The sequence below is a fragment of the Perognathus longimembris genome, chromosome 7, assembly GCF_023159225.1.
Source record: "Perognathus longimembris pacificus isolate PPM17 chromosome 7, ASM2315922v1, whole genome shotgun sequence".
Taxonomy (NCBI): domain Eukaryota; kingdom Metazoa; phylum Chordata; class Mammalia; order Rodentia; family Heteromyidae; genus Perognathus; species Perognathus longimembris.
The window spans coordinates 12,094,386-12,113,164 of record NC_063167.1 but is presented as its reverse complement, the minus strand read 5'-3'; the positions used below and the strand labels follow the sequence as shown (position 1 = coordinate 12,113,164).

The 18,779-nt window shown below is 52.5% G+C and overlaps 1 protein-coding gene across 1 annotated transcript in view; it reads right to left on the bottom strand.

Moving 5' to 3' along the window:
- Positions 1-3,798: 3,798 nt before the first annotated feature.
- The window catches only part of Vwa5b1 (von Willebrand factor A domain containing 5B1), a 52,606-nt gene continuing 37,625 nt past the window's right edge, over positions 3,799-18,779 (bottom strand). Inside the window, exons 13-22 of the mRNA XM_048350385.1 lie at positions 18,397-18,589; positions 17,207-17,388; positions 12,953-13,154; positions 12,267-12,581; positions 10,115-10,252; positions 8,681-8,794; positions 6,987-7,061; positions 5,897-5,966; positions 5,603-5,720; positions 3,799-4,299 (exon numbers count right to left, since the gene is read on the bottom strand). Of these exons, the coding sequence (XP_048206342.1) occupies positions 3,799-4,299; positions 5,603-5,720; positions 5,897-5,966; positions 6,987-7,061; positions 8,681-8,794; positions 10,115-10,252; positions 12,267-12,581; positions 12,953-13,154; positions 17,207-17,388; positions 18,397-18,589 (1,908 nt within the window). The remainder of the gene's footprint in view (positions 4,300-5,602; positions 5,721-5,896; positions 5,967-6,986; positions 7,062-8,680; positions 8,795-10,114; positions 10,253-12,266; positions 12,582-12,952; positions 13,155-17,206; positions 17,389-18,396; positions 18,590-18,779) is intronic.

The window sequence follows — 18,779 nt, the reverse complement described above, 5'->3', positions numbered from 1 at the left end:
GCAAGGGAAGGCTGGAACCTCGGGGTGCTTGTTTACAAGTTCACCTGTGTGCATGGCCCAGCTTCCTTAGGGTCTGGAGTGGATCTTGGCAGCCAAGGGGCCTCAGAGACAGGGATGTGTGTCTCCTGGAGAAGGGCAGACCACCCTTGGGGCACCCTGCGGCAGGAGTCCCTTAGCCCACCTGGACTCAGCCAGAGCTCTCCAATAGCTGCCCAATGTAATATGCCACTGCGGTCAGCTGCATACAAACCATCATGAGGACTGAAAGCACAGGGCCCAGATTTTTCAATGGTGCTAGTCTGAGGTTCTGCCCACACCTGGCAGATCACTAGCAGATCATCCTAGCTGCTAGGATGGGAGGGTGGTTGGCCAAGGCAAATCACTTGAATATCACGGATTGACAAAATGGCTCTCTGAAGAGACTTCAAGTTCTTGCCGAGCTCCAAAATGGCAGGGACAGCACTCCCTGTCCCCAATGGTGCCTCCTACACTTGGCATAGGATAATTGCTCCATAAAGCTTTCGGGATGTCAAGGCCCAGCAAACCCGTAGGGAAATGTGAAACCAGCATTTTCCAGCTTATTAGCCTGGATAGAGTGGCACGTTGGTGAAAGTGGTCAACTTTCACTCATACTAAGATTGGGAGCCCACAGAAGTCTGTTTTGGGGTTACCCCCTACATCTTCATCCACAGAGCACTTTCTCATGGGTGGTCTATTTGCCTCACTTGAGCCACAAGGTTGGAAATGCTGATTCCCTGTCAGCTCAACATTGCTTCTTAGAGGAAGCTAATGTTTTGCCCAAGAGTCGTTCAGCACTCTAGTGGTGGGGACAGCCAGTGTAGAGGCTCCCTAATGCCTAGTTTGGTGTTTCTGCCCCTGAAGGCAGCATGGGGGTTTGGCCAGGCAGTGCCAATGGGCATTTCTGTAGGCAGTACAGGGTGCCAGGAAGGCCAGGGCTGGCTTGACAAAGGAAAGCAGCTCAATCCAAATTCACCTAGACTAAGGGCAAACACTTTGATGGAGGTCATTACCCCAGGCTCCTGTTTCTTAAAATTGGTCAGTCCCTCCTCCTGTGCTTGGCCACCTTTGCCGAAAGTTCTGGAGGCCTGGAAATCATCTCAATACCATGGGAGTTCTTTCACAAGTATCTCCAGTCTGGATGTCTCCTCTGCAGCCCTGGAGTTGTGTAAGACCAAGGGGGTTTTGTCCTGTGACTATGTTGGCCTGGGGGGGGGGGGGAGGACGCAGGTGGCTAGAGCCAGTACGGGCTGGGTTTGAGCAGTTTGCTGGAAGACAATTTGGGGGGCATTCCCCATAGCACAGGGGCCCTCCAGTTCTGGTCAGTGTCCACTCCAAGACACCTGGAGTCCCAGGTTCCCACCTGACAAAGAGCCCAGTGTGCACCTGAGCCAGCCAAGGTCTCATGGCCGACAGGGAAAATCCAAGTTCACCAAGTGGGAAGCATCTTGGAGGCAGAGAATGTAGGACTATCAGAGCATGCGGAGGACACCCAAGCCCTGAACATCCAGAGAGGGGGAACCCACTTCCCAAACAAGTATCACAGCTGAAGCCTCAGTCCAAGTGTTTGGGCCTTGAGCTTGACAATTTCCCATTAGTGACTGGCCATGAGGAGATGCCAGCTGTCATCCTTGCTAGGGCTGCTAACTTAAGATGGTTTTTGTTTTGTTTTTTGAGGGCGCGTACAGGGAAATGACAAGCATCTCCTCATACCTCATTGGGGGCCAGATAGTTCACCCAAAACACTTGTCCCTGTCAGTGGCACTGACATGGAGCCAACTACCCGTGGTCATGATGGCGCAGGGTCCCTAGCTGCTAGGATGGGCTCCTCCTCACAGAGTCAGAAGCATAGCCAGCTATGGAGCAGCAAAGGGACCTTATCCAAATACATGAAAGGGCTGCTTGGGTGGGCAAATCCCCCTTGGGGATGGTAGGTGGGCAAAGGTAGGGGCAGGACCAGGCATGAGGGCTGGGTTGGGATCAGGGCACCCACATCCTGTGGGGATCCTTTTTTTCCTTCCCATCACAGGCTGACCTTGGGAGCGCCTCTTCCTCCCCACCTTCTGGCCCCTGCTGCCTACTGGAGATTCCTTGATTCTTCTTATGATTCCTCAAGACTCCACTGGTTGGGTCAATCAAATCTCCAGGAGAGAGATGTTTGTGGGGCTTTAGGGAGAAATTCTTGGGATAGAAATTTGATGACAAGGCTAAGTCTTTGTAAAGAGGTACATTATGGGGTGTACAGCCTTGGGGTTCCAAGCTTGTGAGGTCCAGGCTGATTGCAGAGGGAGGCTGAGGGGCGGTGGTGATTGAGCAGTTTTACATAAACCATGAGGGAATCAGAGACTGGGGTCCATCAATTCCTGGGTATCATGAGATGGAATTGGAGTTGGGGAACCCTCAGAATCCCAGCTTTAATGTTTCAGGATTCCTTCCTTCCTTCCTTCCTTCCTTCCTTCCTTCCTTCCTTCCTTCCTTCCTTCCTTCCTTCCTTCCCTCCCTCCCTCCCTCCCTCCCTCTCTCCTTTCCTTCTTCCCTCCTTTCTTACTTCCCTCTCTCTTTCCCTCCCTCCCTCTCTACTTTTTTTTCTCCTTTTCTTTCTGTGTTGGTACTGGGGATTGACCTCAGGGCCTAGAGTATTATCCCTTAGCATTTTCTGTTCAAGGCTGGTGCTCCACCAATTGAACTACAACTCCACATCTGGCTTTATGGTGGCTACTCAGAGGTAAGAATCTCAAGAGACTTCCCTGCCTGGCTGTGATCCTAAGATCTCAATCTCCTGATTGCTTCCTAGCAAACCCTGCCATTCCTCAATCCACCGCAGTCAAGCATGGTTTTCTGTTGCAAAGAAGTGCTGTCTTCCCTACAGCTTAGTGTGGTTAGACAGATTCCACTATCCCAGAATGCAGTGCGTGTGGTGGCACCTCTCTAGCCCCTCAGCCCACATGGGTGGAGTTGGCTTTGTGTCAATTATTTCAGGCCCGCATGGTTGCCCCTGCGAGCTCACTGTTTTTGGGATGATTGCTGCACAGGGTACAGCTTCGTGCTAACACTTCAAGCTCCCAGGGCATCTGTCTCCTTTGGCTCTGCCCACCTCTTCTTAAATGGCAAGTCCCGGATACTCTGCAAACCAGTACTAAAAATGGACTTAAGGAAGTTTCCTTGCCCAAAGAAAAGATCCTCAAGTGACTCTTTGGTAATGAGTTGGGAAAGACGGGCCTCCAGCTGACTTGGTGGAGGGATTTTGGGGGTGAGGTCCTGGACTGTCACCCTGGAGATAAGAGCCCACCCCACCATGCAAAGAGGAACTTCCTAGGTACCCAGGGCTGGTGTGTAACTCTGCTTATGTGCCCCGGGATTTCTCATGTACCCCTCATCTATTCGAGGAGCACCTTACTATCTCTATTCTAGGGCCGCAGTCTTCATCAGAGAGAACTCAGGCTTGAGCATTTTTCTCTGGTCACCCCAGTCACAGGAAGCCTCAGGATCTCCTGAAAGTCTGGACAGAAAGGATCATAGGAACCACTGCGAGATTGAGTCCAACTCTCTCATCTCACCCTCTTACTTTATAGATGAGGAAACTGAGGTCCAGACAGGGGCCGGAACTGACCTCAAGTTGTAGAGCTACATGATAGCAAAATTGGGGTTCAACTCAGGCCTCCCAAGGGTCAGTCCAGGGCTCTTTCTAGCAACCATTATATTGGCTACAGCTTCAAAAAGTTCCCTGCCCCCTCCAGGACCAAATGGCCCCGTTCCTGTGCCCCTCCCTCCCCTCCCCTCCTACACATAATTGGGGTTATAGCAGAGCATGTTGAACTCCAAGGTCTCGTCCCAGTGTCTCAGGAGCACAAACAGCTGGCGGGCGGCGGCCTTGAGCGTGCCCCGCGTGCGGCCCTCGGGCACCTCCTGCTGCTCCAGCCACGAGTTGGCTTTGGCTGCCACCAGCTCCCATTCAATGAAGTAGGAGGCCGAGCTGTGCTCCAGCCAGGCCAGCGCCACCACGGTGGCCCACATCTTGCCGGTGTGCTCCACCAGTGACCTGGGCTCCAAGCCTGGCTTGCTGTCAGCCGAAGGCTCCTGGGAGCCGCTGTCACTGTGGCGGGGCGAGGGGAGGATGCACAGCTGCGGGCTGGGGTTCTTAGCGTCGGAGTGGCGTGTCGTGAGGGACATGCGGTGGTAGGTGAAGGGGGAGGTCCACTTGAGCTTCTCCATGGGGATATGAATGGCCTCACAGAAGGCTTGGTTGAGCGGGAAAGCGCCAGAGGCCAGCTGCAGTGACACCTGTGAGGAGGAACGGGAGCCTGCTCAGTGTATCTCAAATGTGTCGGCGTCTGGATCTCCAGGCCCATGCCGAAGTTCAGACTCACAGTCGAACCCTCAGTAAATCCAACCACATATCTTTGCTCCCAACCTGCTTCTCATCCTGGGTAGGACCAGCTGGGCCTATGGGACTGTCCAGCAGCCTGGCCTTGCTCATCTTCTCCCTCCCTGCACGTCTACTTTCCAAATGGCTCCACAGTCCGCTGCCAGCCTCCTCATGCAGACCCTGCCCCTTCTTCCTCTCCATCCCTCCATTCAACCTATCCTCTTGCACCCAGAGGTGGTACCCTAAGGCACCGGTCACACGTTTTCTGAAGGCTTGGTTCTGGGGCTTCAATCTTCCATTAGAGTAAGTTGAGAAGGTGATAATAGGATTTATAAAAACCTGCACTACCTAGCCTTGTTTATCCCGGACTCTCAACTTCTCAGTCTCTTGTCTGTCTGTCTGTCCCTTCAACCATCACCCCGCGTGCATTCAGGCTTTGGCTCGGTCATTTCCTTTGTTGGAAAGTGATGCTTAATTCCACCGCCACCTCTATCTCAGGCCTGGGTTTTATGTCACCCCCCTCTCATTATCCCTTCCCTCGCCCATTCCTGGCTCCTCACAACATCTAAGGGTTTGAATTGCCTGGTTCCTTGTCTGGGTTCCATCAGATGCTGTAACTACAGGGGGCTAGTTCAAGGTTGTCTCCTCCAGGTCCAAGTCCCAGAACTCAATACCTGCGAAGGGAATCTATACACAGAGCCCTGCTGCTCCGGGAACTTGGTGATCCAGTATGACACCATAGGCTTAGGTATTCAGGATGAATGTGCAATAAAGTACCAAGTCTATTCTTCCCTTGACCCCCGTGGGATCTCCGAATCCCAGAGGAGGTAAGACATGCCTGGCTGCTTCCTCACCCAGAAGCCCTGAGCTTCCCACCCCACCCCAGCCACTTGCTAAAGACAGTACTTGTCCCTGGGGTGTGAATTTCACCCGTTGGTGAGTCATTTCAAGGCTTATTTTTATGTACTGCAAAACAAGACACACAGAGATGGCCCCGTAGGTATAAAATTCTCGTGAAAAAAAAATTTTTTTTAAGGTAAAGAGAGAAGATGGCAAAGAAGTTTCTCTGAGGCCGGCCCTGTTTTCCGGCCATACCCTTGGGCTCCTGAGTGTGTATTGGGGTGGATGGGGGGGCCAGAAGACAAGCACTCTCAGACCAGATCAGAGGGGTGGGGTGAGCTGGGTGGGTGGGTGGGGTTCGAGGTCCGGGGCGCTCACCAGGGGCACGTAGTCGAAGCTCTGTTTCCCTGAAGTTGACTCTGGAGCCTTGACCAGTGACTTGCCCAGGAAGCCCTTGGCTGCTCGGGTCAACAGCCGGGACTTGTTGAGAGTCAGCCTGTGGGGGTGGGGGCAGAAACCTCGCATCATGTCATCCAGCACCCCCAGTGCCGACCTGGAAGCCCCTGCGGGTCAGGGCCAGGAGGACCCAACAGGCTTTCCCTCCCTCCCTTGAAGCTGGGGAGGGGAACAGGGGAGTGCTCTGAGCAGGTCTTCGTGAGGACCCCCACTTACTTGGATCCAAAAAGACTCTCTGAGACCTTCATGGAGGACAGTGTGTTGGTGGGCAGGCTGTGCAGGGGACCTGGAGAGCCACAGAAGGACAGATGGAGGCCTGATGGGTGACCCGTCCCAAGGCTGACCATCCAACTGGGGAAGCAGAGTCTCAGATAGAGACAGGGGAGATCTGAGCCAACCCCAAAGAGGCAGGGCAGCTAGTATGGGCAAGAATAGGTAGAGTGGCCCAAGCTGCCCCCTCCCCCCAAAGTAGCCCCTGGCACCTTCTGGGAGGTTAGCTGTGGGCCCTGTGACCGTGTCATATCAACTGTCCTCAATTCCCAAGAGGGAACATGGAGCTGGCTCCCTGGCATGGGGCTGGAGTACCTGAGGCTGAGTGAGGTGTCGTGATGGCCTCTCTATTGGAATCAGGAGGCCCACATCTAGAGCAGATGCTGTCACCCACTTGCTGTGTAACCTTGCACCCATCACTTACACTCTTAAGGCCTCAGTTTCCCCATTTTTCTTTCATTGTTTGCCAATCCTGGAGCTTGAACTCAGGGCACTGTCCTTGAGCTTCTTTTTGCTCAAGGCTAGCACTTTACCACTTGAGCCACAGCACCATTTCTGGGTTTTTCTGTTTATGTGGTGCTGAGGAATCGAACCCAGGGCTTCATGCATGCTAGGCAAGCACTCTACCGCTAAGGCACCTTCCCAGTCCAGTTTCCCCATTTTTTTTTTTTTTTTTGCCAGTCCTGGGCCTTGGACTCAGGGCCTGAGCACTGTCCCTGGCTTCCTTTTGCTCAAGGCTAGCACTCTGCCTCTTGAGCCACAGCGCCACTTCTGGCCGTTTTCTGTATATGTGGTGCTGGGGAATCGAACCCAGGGCCTCATGTATACGAGGCAAGCTCTCTTGCCACTAGGTCATTTCCCCAGCCCGCCCAGTTTCCCCATTTTTAAGTCAGGGAGAATCCCTTTCTTTTCCCACAGGCTGGTCTGAGGAATCCATGGAGTTGGGAATGCTCTGTTGGTACTAAGACATCCCCGGGCCCCAGGGCCACCCGCTCATCTCCATTGTAATCAGAGGACTGTGCAGCTGCCCACTCACTTTCCGAGGCTGTGTGCTTCTCCCGGCCAGGGGACAGGACCTCGCTGAAGGTCACTGCTGGGCTTTCCTCCATGCCTACGACACAGGAAGTCAGTGAGGGCTGGCCTCTCCTGCTCCCTCCCCTTCTCCTTCCCTCTCACAAGCCCTCCCTGTGACTGGCTGTGGGGTCCTTGGTAATGTGGCATTCTGTACCAATTTCCTTTGGGCTGATCGGACCCATTGCCTAGGCTGCTGCAAGGTTCGATGATATGATACCCAAATAGTGCTTAGTGCTGGGCAAAGTACTCCATAAAGACTCTAGTGCAGACCCCATAGAGGAGCAGGAACAACACGGGGGTCTGGGGGTGGGAGTCAGGGGTGGGAGGAAGCCATCTCCTCCACCCCAGATCTGTGCCCACCTAAGAGGTGCTCTAGTCAGTGCTCTGGGAGGCAATGAAACACGCGCTGCCTGACCACAGGGCTCTGAGCCTCAGTGTCCCCATCTGCAAATGGTGAATAACCACACATATGATGTTCAAAATGCTTCATCGAGGTGATTATTTATTATTATTATGATGTTGTTGGTCCTGAGGCTTTTATTCAGGGCTTGGGTGATGTTCCTGAACTATTTAATTCAAGGCTAGTATTCTACCACTTGAGCTACTGCTTCACTTCTGGCTATTGAGTGGTGAACTGGATAGAAGAGTCTCAGAGACCTTCTTGCCTGGGCTGGCTTTGGTCCGGGATCCTCAGATCTCAGCCTCCTGAGTAGCTAGGAGGACAGGCATGAGCCACTGGTGCCTTTTCAAGAGTTTGCTGAGTGGGACAATCTACGGTCAGGGAGCATCCAGATTGTAGAAAAAGTCTCACACAGCCTCTGTCTCCCAGCAAGAGGCCATTACCTCACGCAGGGCCACAACGGGACTCGGCTTATTACCCCAGCTCTCCTCGAACTAGAAACGGAGTGACTGAGGCAAGTAGGAGGAAGACAGTGGGCAAGCTTAACCTCATGACCACTGGGCTGGATAGTGGGTTCAATTGTTCGCTCCAGCACACATTAGCTGTGTGACCTTGAGTGAGTTACTTAACCTCTCCGAGCCCCACTTTCCTCATCTCTTCATCTGGAAAACAGCACAATCTCTCTCTCTCTTTTACAGTCTGGTAGCCCGGTGGGTTCTCGAAAGCCTTCCCTGTGCCCAGCAGCAGGCCGGACGACCCCTCGGTGTGCACAGGGCAGCAAGAAAGGGGTGAAGACTATGGCAGCTCTTAGGCTGCGTGCACGTTCGGGCCACAGGGCGGCCCTTCTGCACACCATGGGGAGGCCACACCATGGCCTTTGGAGGCGGCCAAGCTGCAAGCACCCAGAAAGGGCACTGCTGGGGAATCTGGAGAGAGGCAGATAGAACTGTCCCTCTGCCCTTTGCTTTGTGACATTCCCTGGCATTTGATGTCCCAGAGGCTGGGACAGTCACTAGGGGCAAGTGAAGGTCATAGGGCAGGGACAGGGCAGGCAGGCAGAGAGGCCCTGTGGCTCCTGCTTCCCTCTGCAGCCAGCCACATGACCAGAGCTGACCTTGGGTCAGGCAGAGCCCTTATGAGTTGGGGAGGCCTGGCCTTACCCTCGCCCTGCCTGAGGGTGCAGAGAGAGGACGCCGCCACGCCAAGGACACAGGCTTCCGAACACACGGGTGTGGCTCTGAGGCTCTGAAACTTACCATCTCCTGAGGCGGGGTCTTCTCTGAGCATGGCTTGGGACCGTCCGAAGCCAGAAGAGGTGCTCCTCCACTGTCGGGTGAGGGCCCGGGAGCTGACCATGCGAAACGAGGTGCCTGCGCACAGGGCAAGGGCATGAGCTCAGCGCGGGCCCACGCGCCCATCCTCGCCCCGCCCCCTGGCTGCCTGGAACAGGTCTGGCTTCTCTCCTCCAGTGAGCCTCAGGCAGGGAGCTTTGGAATCAGAATGACCCCATGCCATCTCTTACTGGCTGGCATGTAAATCACTCTGAGCCTCAGTTTGCTCATCTGGAGAACAGAGGCAATAAGCTCTATCTGGCTGGGCAGATCGATTGCTGAGATCCTATGTACTTGGAATAAAGCTGCTTTCCTTGGGAACCCCGTTTGCTGACCTGGAGAGCCAGGTCCCAGCACCCCTGCCGCAAGCAGCCCCGAAGGCCTGGGAGTTGTCAACCCCTGAATTCCTGGGCATCACATGGATGCAAGTGGGAGTGAAGTCAAAGCCCTCAGGGATGTTTAGGGATTATCACTTTCAGACAACACTCATCTTCAAGTTGTTTCTTAAAATAAATGAGAGTTGAGCTGTGTGTGGTGCCTCAGGCCTGTGATCCTAGCTACTTGGGAGGCAGAGATCAGGGGATTGGAGTTCCAGGCCTATTTGGGCTGAAACGTTCGTAAGAGTCCGTCTCAAACCAATGTCTGGGTACTCGCCGGTGCTCTCAGCTATGGGGAAAGCACCATGGCCAGATAGTGGTGAGCATCTGGCACCCCCAGTGACACAGGAAACCAACGTAGGGGGAATCACAGTCCAGACGAGCAAGAGCATACATTTCAAGACTCTATCTCAAAAACATTCAATGTAAAGAGGGGCTGGAAACCAGAGGCCCTGAGGTAGATTGGGAAATACAAGCTGCAGGCCATAGTCCATTCTGTCAGCTCCTCCTGAGGGCTCCCTCAGAAGAGAGGGCCTGCTATTTCTTCACCTGATCCTTTTGGTTTTGCACTGGGCAGTTAGCTATTGGAAAAACAAGAAACAAGGTTTGCAGTTTCTTAGCCCCAAGCAGGGAGGGAAGGGGCCTGTATTGGTCTGGATGACACTTTGGAACTTGGAGTGAGACACTGGCCAGGCCTTTGACAATTGAGTACCTAGGACTTATTCCACGATGACTGTCAGTCATCATTTTGTATTTGGGGTTTTCTACAAGGAGCACATAGTGCTTGTCCATGTGTGTGTGGGGGATAATATGTTCAAGTCAGAAGCCCCCTAACCACTGTTCCTCAAACCTTCTGCCAGGCCTTTTGGTTTCCAGGCCCTACCTTGCACCCTCCCTGCAGGGAAGAGCTCCCTTGTATCTCAGCCCCTCCCCGAGTGCCTGGGTTGATTGGCACTTGGGTATGACCACCTGTGTGCCTTACCAGAGTTGGGGTACTCCACCACCATAGGTAGGTAGCGGCTTTTGCTCGTGTCCACAGGCACGAAGGCTGTGTACTTGCTGATGATGTTGCAGGCCTTGCTGGTGTGCACAGCATTCACCTGGTAGCGGCGATTGGATCCTGAGGTGGGATGGGACGGAGGGAAGCCCGGGTCATGCTATTTGTTCCCGGAAAGTCCTGCTTGTGCCAGGCACTGGTGGCTCATGCCTGTATTCCTAACGACTCAGGACGCTGAGATCTGAAGATGCAGGTTCAAAGCCAGCTCAGGCAGGAAAGTCTATGAGACTCTGATCTCCAAGTAACCACCAAAAACCCAGAAGTGGAGCTCAAGTGGTAGATACCGGCCTTGAATGAAAAAGCTCAGGGAGCACACCCAGGCCCTGAATTCAAGCCCTTGTTCTGGCACAAAATGAAATAAAACAAAACAACAACAACAACAAGTGCTGTCTTCATTTTATATTTTGTTTTTATCTAATGGGAGCCTTGCTGCAGGACTTCATAGGCCCCCTGACTGATCTGACCTAGTGAACTGCCTTCTCAGGAGACTGAAAATCAAAGGAGAGGGAGAGTGCAGGGTTGCACAGCCAAGTTAGTTATAGATATGAGATTTGAACTTGGATGGTGTGCCTTCAAAGTCCAAGCCCTTTTATTCCATAGGAGCAATTTCTGTGGTTTGCTGCAGAGGCTTCTAGAAGGGATGTGGGGTGGGGGTGGGGGTGGGCTAAGTGCTTTGCAAACTGAAAGGGGTAGAAAAAAATAACATGCATTACCCCAAACCACAAATAAAATATACAAACGGTTATGTAAATAAACCAGAAGCCCAAAATAAAGTGATCATGTAACTCTTCTTGTATTTCTACCTACTTTTCAAGATTCCACTAGCCAGTTTCTGGGGAAGTCTGTCCCAATTCTTGGATGCAATTAGCTGCCTACTATCCTTGTTACACAATTCTTGGAACCCTGTGTTTCTTCCGGATAGCTCTTAGGACAAATGCACTCAATTAACTGTTTGCATAATTGTTTGATCAATGCTAGCTTCTCTGTTGGTCTGTGTCAAGCACTCATAAAGGAAGGGGGTGGGGCTGCTTTACTGGGCAGACCAGGCCAGCCTCTAGCCAGTAACCCAGGGGATCCACAGTAGGATGAGTGTGTGTGTGTGTGTGTGTGTGTGTGTGTGAGAGAGAGAGAGAGAGAGAGAGAGAGAGAGAGAGAGAGAGAGAGAGAGAAAGAGAGAGAGGTCTAGGGATGCTGTGGAAAAGGTGCTATTGTTCCTAAGAAGCTACCACCCCTGCTCTGTTTCTGATCCTTACAGTGGGGAAGCACTGGGGCATGGGGAGTGGGGTAGGGCAGGGTGAAGAAGAGGTTGGAGAGAGGGGGAGGGGGAGGCCCAGGGGACACCTGGAGACCAGGAAGGCCAGTTGTAGAGTGACAGGAGGCCAGAGGATTTTGTCCATTAGGGTGGGGACCCAGTCCGGGGCTATAAAAGTGTGGTGTGTGAGGGGCAGTGGGAGGTGGGAGGGGGGAGGAGGAAGAGGAGGAAGAGGAGGAGGAGGAGGAGGAGGAGCAGGAGGAGAAGGAGGAGGAGGAGGAGTAGCAGGAGGAGAGGAGGAGGAGGAGGAGGAGGAGGAGGAGGAGGAGGAGGAGGAGGAGGAGGAGGAGGAGGAGGAGGAGGAGGAGGAGGAGGAGGAGGAGGAGGAGGAGTGTTAGCTCTTAGAAGGGCTGGAGGCAGGGGAGGAGCAGAATCAAAAGGGTGTGAGCAGGGCTTCCTGAAGTGTGGGCTTGAAAGGAGGCAGGGTGAGGAGAAGGTGGATTATGGAAAGAAGAGGGTATGGTACTGTTGGGGAGGCTGGAAGAGGTTGGGGTTGGGCTGGGGTGAGTGGGGGCACTGGGCGTGGCTGTGAGAGGAGATGGGCGGGCCCTGGGAGTGGGAGGGGCCGGATGAGGGATGGGCGGGGCCTTGGAGTGGGCAGAACTGAGACGAGGGATGGGCGGGGCCTTGGAGTGGGATGGGTGGGGCCTTGGAGTGGGCGGGGCAGTGGGTGGGGCTGGGAGGAAGGATGGGCGGGCCCTGGGGGGTGGGCCGGCACCCTGCCGCCTGGTCCCGGGAGCAGGTCTAATGTCTCCCTGCACTCACCTTGCTCGATCTCGTCCTCGCGCTCTGCCAGCTGCTCGAAGTCGCGGATGATGGCGCGGGCTGCCAGGTGGTGGAAGGTCTCGCTCCACAGGTCGGTGTCACGCGCGCTGCCTCGCTCGGGACTCGGGGGTCCCAGCTCGAAGCTTACCTCCCACTCCATGAGTTGGCTTTCACGTAGGCCTTTGACCAGGGCTTTACCCAGCACGGGGCCCGGAGTGATGGGCCGCTCAGCGCTGGCCTTCTCCTCGGACTCGGCCATGGGCTCCCAGTCTGGGGATGTCTCTATCCCTCCAGCGGAGGAGGAATGAGGTGGTTCTGTGGATGGTGGGACGAGAGAGTCACAACCCGCAACACATCATCCCTCCCCAGGGAGCAGACAGCTCCTTTCCCAGGACAGCTGGGCTGCATGGACCCCAGAGGGACAGATCTGCATCCCAGAAAGCCTGAGGGGGTCCAGATAGGATGGGGTGGAGGCACGTGGACAGGGAGCATGGAGCTGCAGCCTCAAGGGGGCCAAGGCCTCGATTAGTAGCAGGACAAGCCAGTCCCTCAGAGCAAGGGTGAGGCACAGCAGACCCTCAAGAACCACAGACACAGTCATTGGCCCCCTGGACTGTCATCTGAAGCGGGCCACAGTCAAGGATTCCTCTCTGTCCCTGGTGAATTCAGGGCCTTCAAGCACTTACCGGCATCCCCAGTGCTGTTACTGTCCATGGCAGGCTTCAGGCTGGACTCAGGTTCCTGCTCCCTCATGGAGCTCCAGGCCTGGGGCTCCTGGCCAGAGACCATGATGGGCTGGCAGCCTTGAGGCAGCAGAGAGGGCCTTCGGGCTCCTGGGCCACGGAGTTTGGGGCCCTGGCTTAAGTCTTGGCCACTGTTAACCAAGGGCTGAGGGTACAAGAAGAGGAAGAGGCAGAGCCCATGGTGGCTGGACCCCTCTCCTGCCCCCAGCTGCAGATCGTTTCCTGGGCACTACAGCTCCTCTAGGAGCAGTGCCCTCCAGCACCCTACAGACTCCATAGACAAATGACGTGTGTGTGCACATGCACGAACACGCGTGCTTGAATTCAGGGCTTTGTACTCTTGCTTGGCTCTTTTAACTCAAGGCTGGCACTTACCCAGTTGAACCATGCATCTACTTGTGGCTTTTTGCTGTTAACCAGAGATTGAAAAAAACAAAAACACCTTGATGATTTGACTGCCTGGGCTGGCTACAAACTATGATCCTCAGACCTCAGCATCCAAGTAGCTAGGATGACAGGTGTGAGCCACTAGGGTCCAGTAGACTGAAGACCTTTTCTCTATTACCCATGAGAAACATCAACAAGAATAATCCCAAACCACGGGTAAACTCTAAGCAACAACAACAACAACCCACCAAAATAACTCAAAACCATGATAATTCTAAGCCTACTTTTTCTTTGGCATAAAGTTTAAAACTTTTTTGTGTGTGTATAGTTAAAATTATCAACCTTTTTTCCCTTATGTCTTCCCATATGTTGTGCTTAAAAAGGTCTTTCTCACTCAAAAAATATTCTAGAGTTTTTGTGGTTTTATTTTTGTTTGTATGTTTAAAGTTTTGAGGCACAGGAAATTTAGTTTATTGAGGAGATAGAGACTGGCTTCTCTTTGATTTTTTTTTTCCCAAATCAGCAGTATTTATTGAGGACAGTTTATCCTTTGGGTACTTATGGTTTCTCAGCACTGCCCAGGGAGCCCTGCAGTTTTCATGTGCAATTGGCTTTGTTATGGATTTTCTGTTCTGTTGATCGACTCTATCTGTTCTGAGGCTGCTACAACAGACATCTAAAGGTAAGGGGGCACCCTGGGAAGGGGATTTAGAGAAAGTCACTTTAAAGAAAATACTTTTCTAGAAGAAATGACAGGAAAGGAAAGGAAAACAGGCCCCGTTGGGGGATGGGGAAGTGTGAGTGGGAAGGGCTAGCAAAGAGAGTGAATGAGGACGAATATGGTCCAGTTGAGGAGCTTATTTGTATGTAGGAAACTAGAACAACAAAACCTGTTACAACATTTTTTTCTTTTTTTTGGTGCCAGTCCTGTGGCTTGAACTCATGCCCTGAGCTTTTTTGCTCAAAGCAAGCGCCCTACCGCTTGAGCCACAGCTCCACTGCTGGCATTTTTGGGTGATTAATTAGAGATAAGAGTCTTAAAGACCTTCCTGCCTGAGCTGGCTTTGAACTGCAATCTTCAGATCTCAGACTCTTGAGTAGCTAGGAGTATAAACAAAAGCCACGAGTGCCTGGCAAAAGTAAGTGATTTATCTCTTGAGATATTGCTTGTGAGAGTAAACATTTGGCTACTACCTTTATCTTGAGGGGAGGTTGTATAAGTTATGGGTACTCAGGTAGTGGAAGATCACACCCAACATAAAGATTTCTTCACACCCATGTGGAGAGATGTCCAAGATAAAACTATTTCTAAAAATTAAATTGTGACTTCTAGATCATAATTGTGGCAAAGATCACAAGACTCTGCAGGCATTTGCGAAATCTCATCAGCGCTACTGACCACAACACTTGGACAACAGGTGGTGAAAACCTGCTATTCCAGTATTCAGGAGGCAGAGGCAAGAGGATTGGGAGTTTGAGAACAACTGGAGCTATATAACAAGACTCTGAAACAAAACTGAACCCAAAGAGAAAAGAAAAGAAACCCAAACAATTCACCAGAAAGAGCAGCTTGTACATTCAATTATTTAAAAATAGGTGTGTGTTGTGTATACATATGTGTTTGTGTTTAGTAATTCTAGAAAGAAACACTCAAGTGGGTGTTAGCAATACAAGGGAGGGAGCTTTTTATTTGTGTTTTATATCCAGCTGAATTGTTTGAGGAGTTTTATTGCAAAAGATAGGTATTACTTTTGTCATTGAAAAAGATTAAGTGTGTGTGTGTGTGTGTGTGTGTGTGTGTGTGTGTGTATCCTAGAGCTTCAACTCAGGGCCTAGGCACTGTCCCTGACCTTTTTTGCTCAAGGATAGATCTCTACCACTTGAACCACAGCTCCATTTCCAATGTTTTAGTGGTTAATTGGAGATAAAGGTTTCACAGACTTTCTGACCCAGGCTGGCTTTAAACCAGGATCCTCAGACTTCAGCTTCCTGAGTAGCTAGGATTACAAGCGTGAACCATTGGTACCTGGCAAGGTAAAGCTATTAAAAATGAATTTCAAGCTCCTAGGGAACAAAAGAACTTTTAGGCCAACAGTCAACTTTGCATTTTCATTGTTACTGAGTATTATTGGGAAGGAGAGTGGGCCTCCCCATTAAGTGGGGGATACATTCCTCTCTCTGGGCTGGAAGTCTTCCAGATGGCACAAGAGAGTATGAGAAGGAGACTGGTCACTCTCAGGGTGACCTTCATGGGAGCTGGTACTCAGCCATGACTGTTGAGCCCAGGAGATCCTTAATCCCCTTCCCCACACTGGAGACTGGGGTCTCCCTACATCTGACCTTACATCACCCACACTGGGTCAGAGAGAGAAACGGAAGTTGCTGCAGTTTCCATGGCAACAGATAAGTCTAAGATCTAGCTCTTCTCCTGTCAGAGGAGAGGGAGAAAGAGAGAGAGAGAGAGAGAGGGAACACGTGTATGTGTGTGTGTGTGTATATGTTGGGGGAGAATCATATTAGGAAGGGAGGGAGAGAGGGAGGAGGAGGAGGAAAGGAGCACTGATGGGGATGGGTGGGAAGAGCTAAGGAGCGCAGATGCAGAGGGAAACAATCCTGCCTGAGCTTTCTACAGCCACAGGAGAGCTGAAGGACGCCTGCTGTGTGTCTGGCACCAGGCCAGCTCTTTATCACCCATCAGCAGTACGGGAAGAGCCTGCCGCTTAGAGGTGTTGTGGGACTGTGGCTCAGCCATCTGCATATGCCATGTTCCTCTGTTAGCAGATGGGGGCAGTGGGGGCACAGAGGGGTTAATCATGGTTTGCGGAGGAGTCAGTCTGGCTCAAGGCTCATGGCCTCCAATGGCATCAGGTGGCAGGTTTCTGGCTAAGCACGGAGGAGGCCCAGGGGCAAGGTGGCTGCAGGTGGTGTGTGTGCAGGTGGAGGCAGGGAGGGGTGAGTGCTGGCGATGCTGAGTGGAAAGGTGGCCTTCATGGGGTGACAGACTCACGACAAATCCATAGGAAGCCTATTCTTAACAAAATAGGTTAAAGCACAAGCCGGCTTAGCACGGCGGCTCTCTACAGGATGCCTTTGCCTCTTGTGGGCCATTTGGATGTCGTGACGTGGGGTCTTGTTATTCTTGGCCTTCCATGGCAGAGGCCAGGGGTTCTACCAAACATTCTAGGGTACCCAGTACAGCCTGATACCCCCCACTCCCAGGGATACTGAGGCTGAGAACCCCTCATCTGGCAGAACACTAGTAGCCCCTCTGCTGTGGTTCTCAGGTGGCTGCTGGGACTGGCAGGAGGGGGCTTGGGATGGAGAGAAAGCAAGGGCTTTGAAGGCCAAACCAAGGTCCTGGGATGCAGCCCCTTGGACTGGCTGGGTGACTCTGAGTAGCCTGCTTCACCTTTCTGGTCCTGAGCTGAGTTAGGGGTGGCTGACCCTGAGCTCCTTCCTCCCTCAGGGTGCTGTGAAATCTAACGACAGTAGGTGCAGATACCCTTGGCCAATTGATCACACCGTGTGGCCTCATGAGCTGGTGATTACAGAGGTGTCATTGGTAGAGTAGTTGAAGGCCCAGGAAAGGTGGGTTTGTGGGGGGGGGGGTGGGGCTCACTCCCTGAGCTAGGGGATCCCTGACTTAGGTGTTAGAAACTAGCTCCTATGTCCGACTAGATAGGTCTGAGGTCTGTGCTCTACTAGCCAGTACTCGGCTGACCTTATGTAAGTGATGGACAGGCCTTGTCCTCACGGTTAAGACTTCACACGCAGGCTTCCCCTCACCCCTGCCCCACCCTGCCTGGGTACCTGCAAATCAATGTGCCACCGTGGTCCATCCAGGCTGGGCTGACTGGTGAGTTCCTGCAGCTTGGCTTTTCGCAATGGATGTTTCTTGGAAGTCACAGTGGAGTCACTGGATGTGGTGGCTCTTGAGCGGGGCTTGTGGTTGGTGATCTGATTAGTGCTGTATGCCCGCCGTCGCTGGAGTTCTGGTCCTGGGCACGGGTGGGTGGGAGGGTGGGAGGGTGAAGGATCATTGGAGTGGAAATGTCTTATGCTTCCATCTCCTCACTCCCCTTCTTTCCCTTTGCCTATGGAAATATGTGAGGAGGCCTCCCCTGGCATCTGAAGCCTACTCTGTTTTTCCCAGCATCCCTTTCTTCTGCCCTCTCTTAAAAGTCCCGTGGGCTCCCGTTGAGCGTCCTTCCTATGTGCCACACCCCTATGCCTTTGCCCAGGCAATTTCTTTCTTTCTTTTTTTTCCCCAGTCATGGGGCTTGAATTCAGGGTGTAGGTTCTGTCCCTGAGTTCTGTCCTTGAGATGCTCAAGGAGAGTGCTCTACTACTTTGAGTCACAGCTCCACTTCCAGTTTTTGAGTGGTTAATTGGAGATAAGACTCTCACAGGGACTTTTGCCTGGCCTGGCCTTGAACTGTGATCCTCGGATCTCAGTCTTCTGAGTGGCTAGGATTACAGATGTGAGCCATCCGTGCCAGGCAGTTTCTGCTGCTGGTACTTCCTCTCCTTTTCTAGGCACTTTCTCTCCCTTTCTAGCTTGACATACCAATTCCTGTGTGAAGTCGGCTGATATCCTTGAGCAATATCCCCCCTCCCCCACATCCGTCAGAGTCAAGGCCAGTTGTGTCTTTCATACCATATGAGGAGCTCCCAAAGGGATAATCTTTGCTTCTCATCCTATGCTCAGGACCTGACCCCTAAGGAGTCCTGTGAAGAAGCTGACAGCTCTAGACTGGCTAACCTGAACTCCACCTCTTACAAGCTCCCAGAACTAGCCAGTGGCTTCAAGCCCCCAAGTCTCAGTTTGCTCATTTGTGAAAAGGGTGTTAGCCATTCCCCCCACCCCCTATCTCCACAGTGCCAGCCTTCCCCTGTAATTTTTATCCTGTGCTTAGCAGGTAGTAAATGCTCAATAGAAAGCAGCAATTGTCATAGCCTCCCTGCAAAAGGCAGCAGGGTCAAGAGCTCAGAGGACCAACCGTGATTGACGTGATTGACGGTGGAGTCTCCGTTGACTAGCCGGCCATCTTTGGCTTGCTCCAGGTTGAAGGATGTCCCCAAACTCTTGGCACTGTCCCCACTGTCTTGGCCAAGTCCTTCATCCTGAGACTGGTAGAAGACGGAACTGCTGGATTCCTGAGATTGTTGCATGCTGTATTTTCGCCTCTTGTCCTGGAGGGAGAAGCAGGAAGAGGGCGGGGAGTGAGACAGACATCATTAAGGACTTAATGGGTGGCAAGGTATGGGTACCAGGTCTGGGTGGACTCCACCTCAAAGGCACAAGCAGGAGAAGCAAGTGGTCTTGTTTGCTTAGTGAATTTAGACAAACTTCTGCTCAAGAGATGGTGAATAGAATAATCTT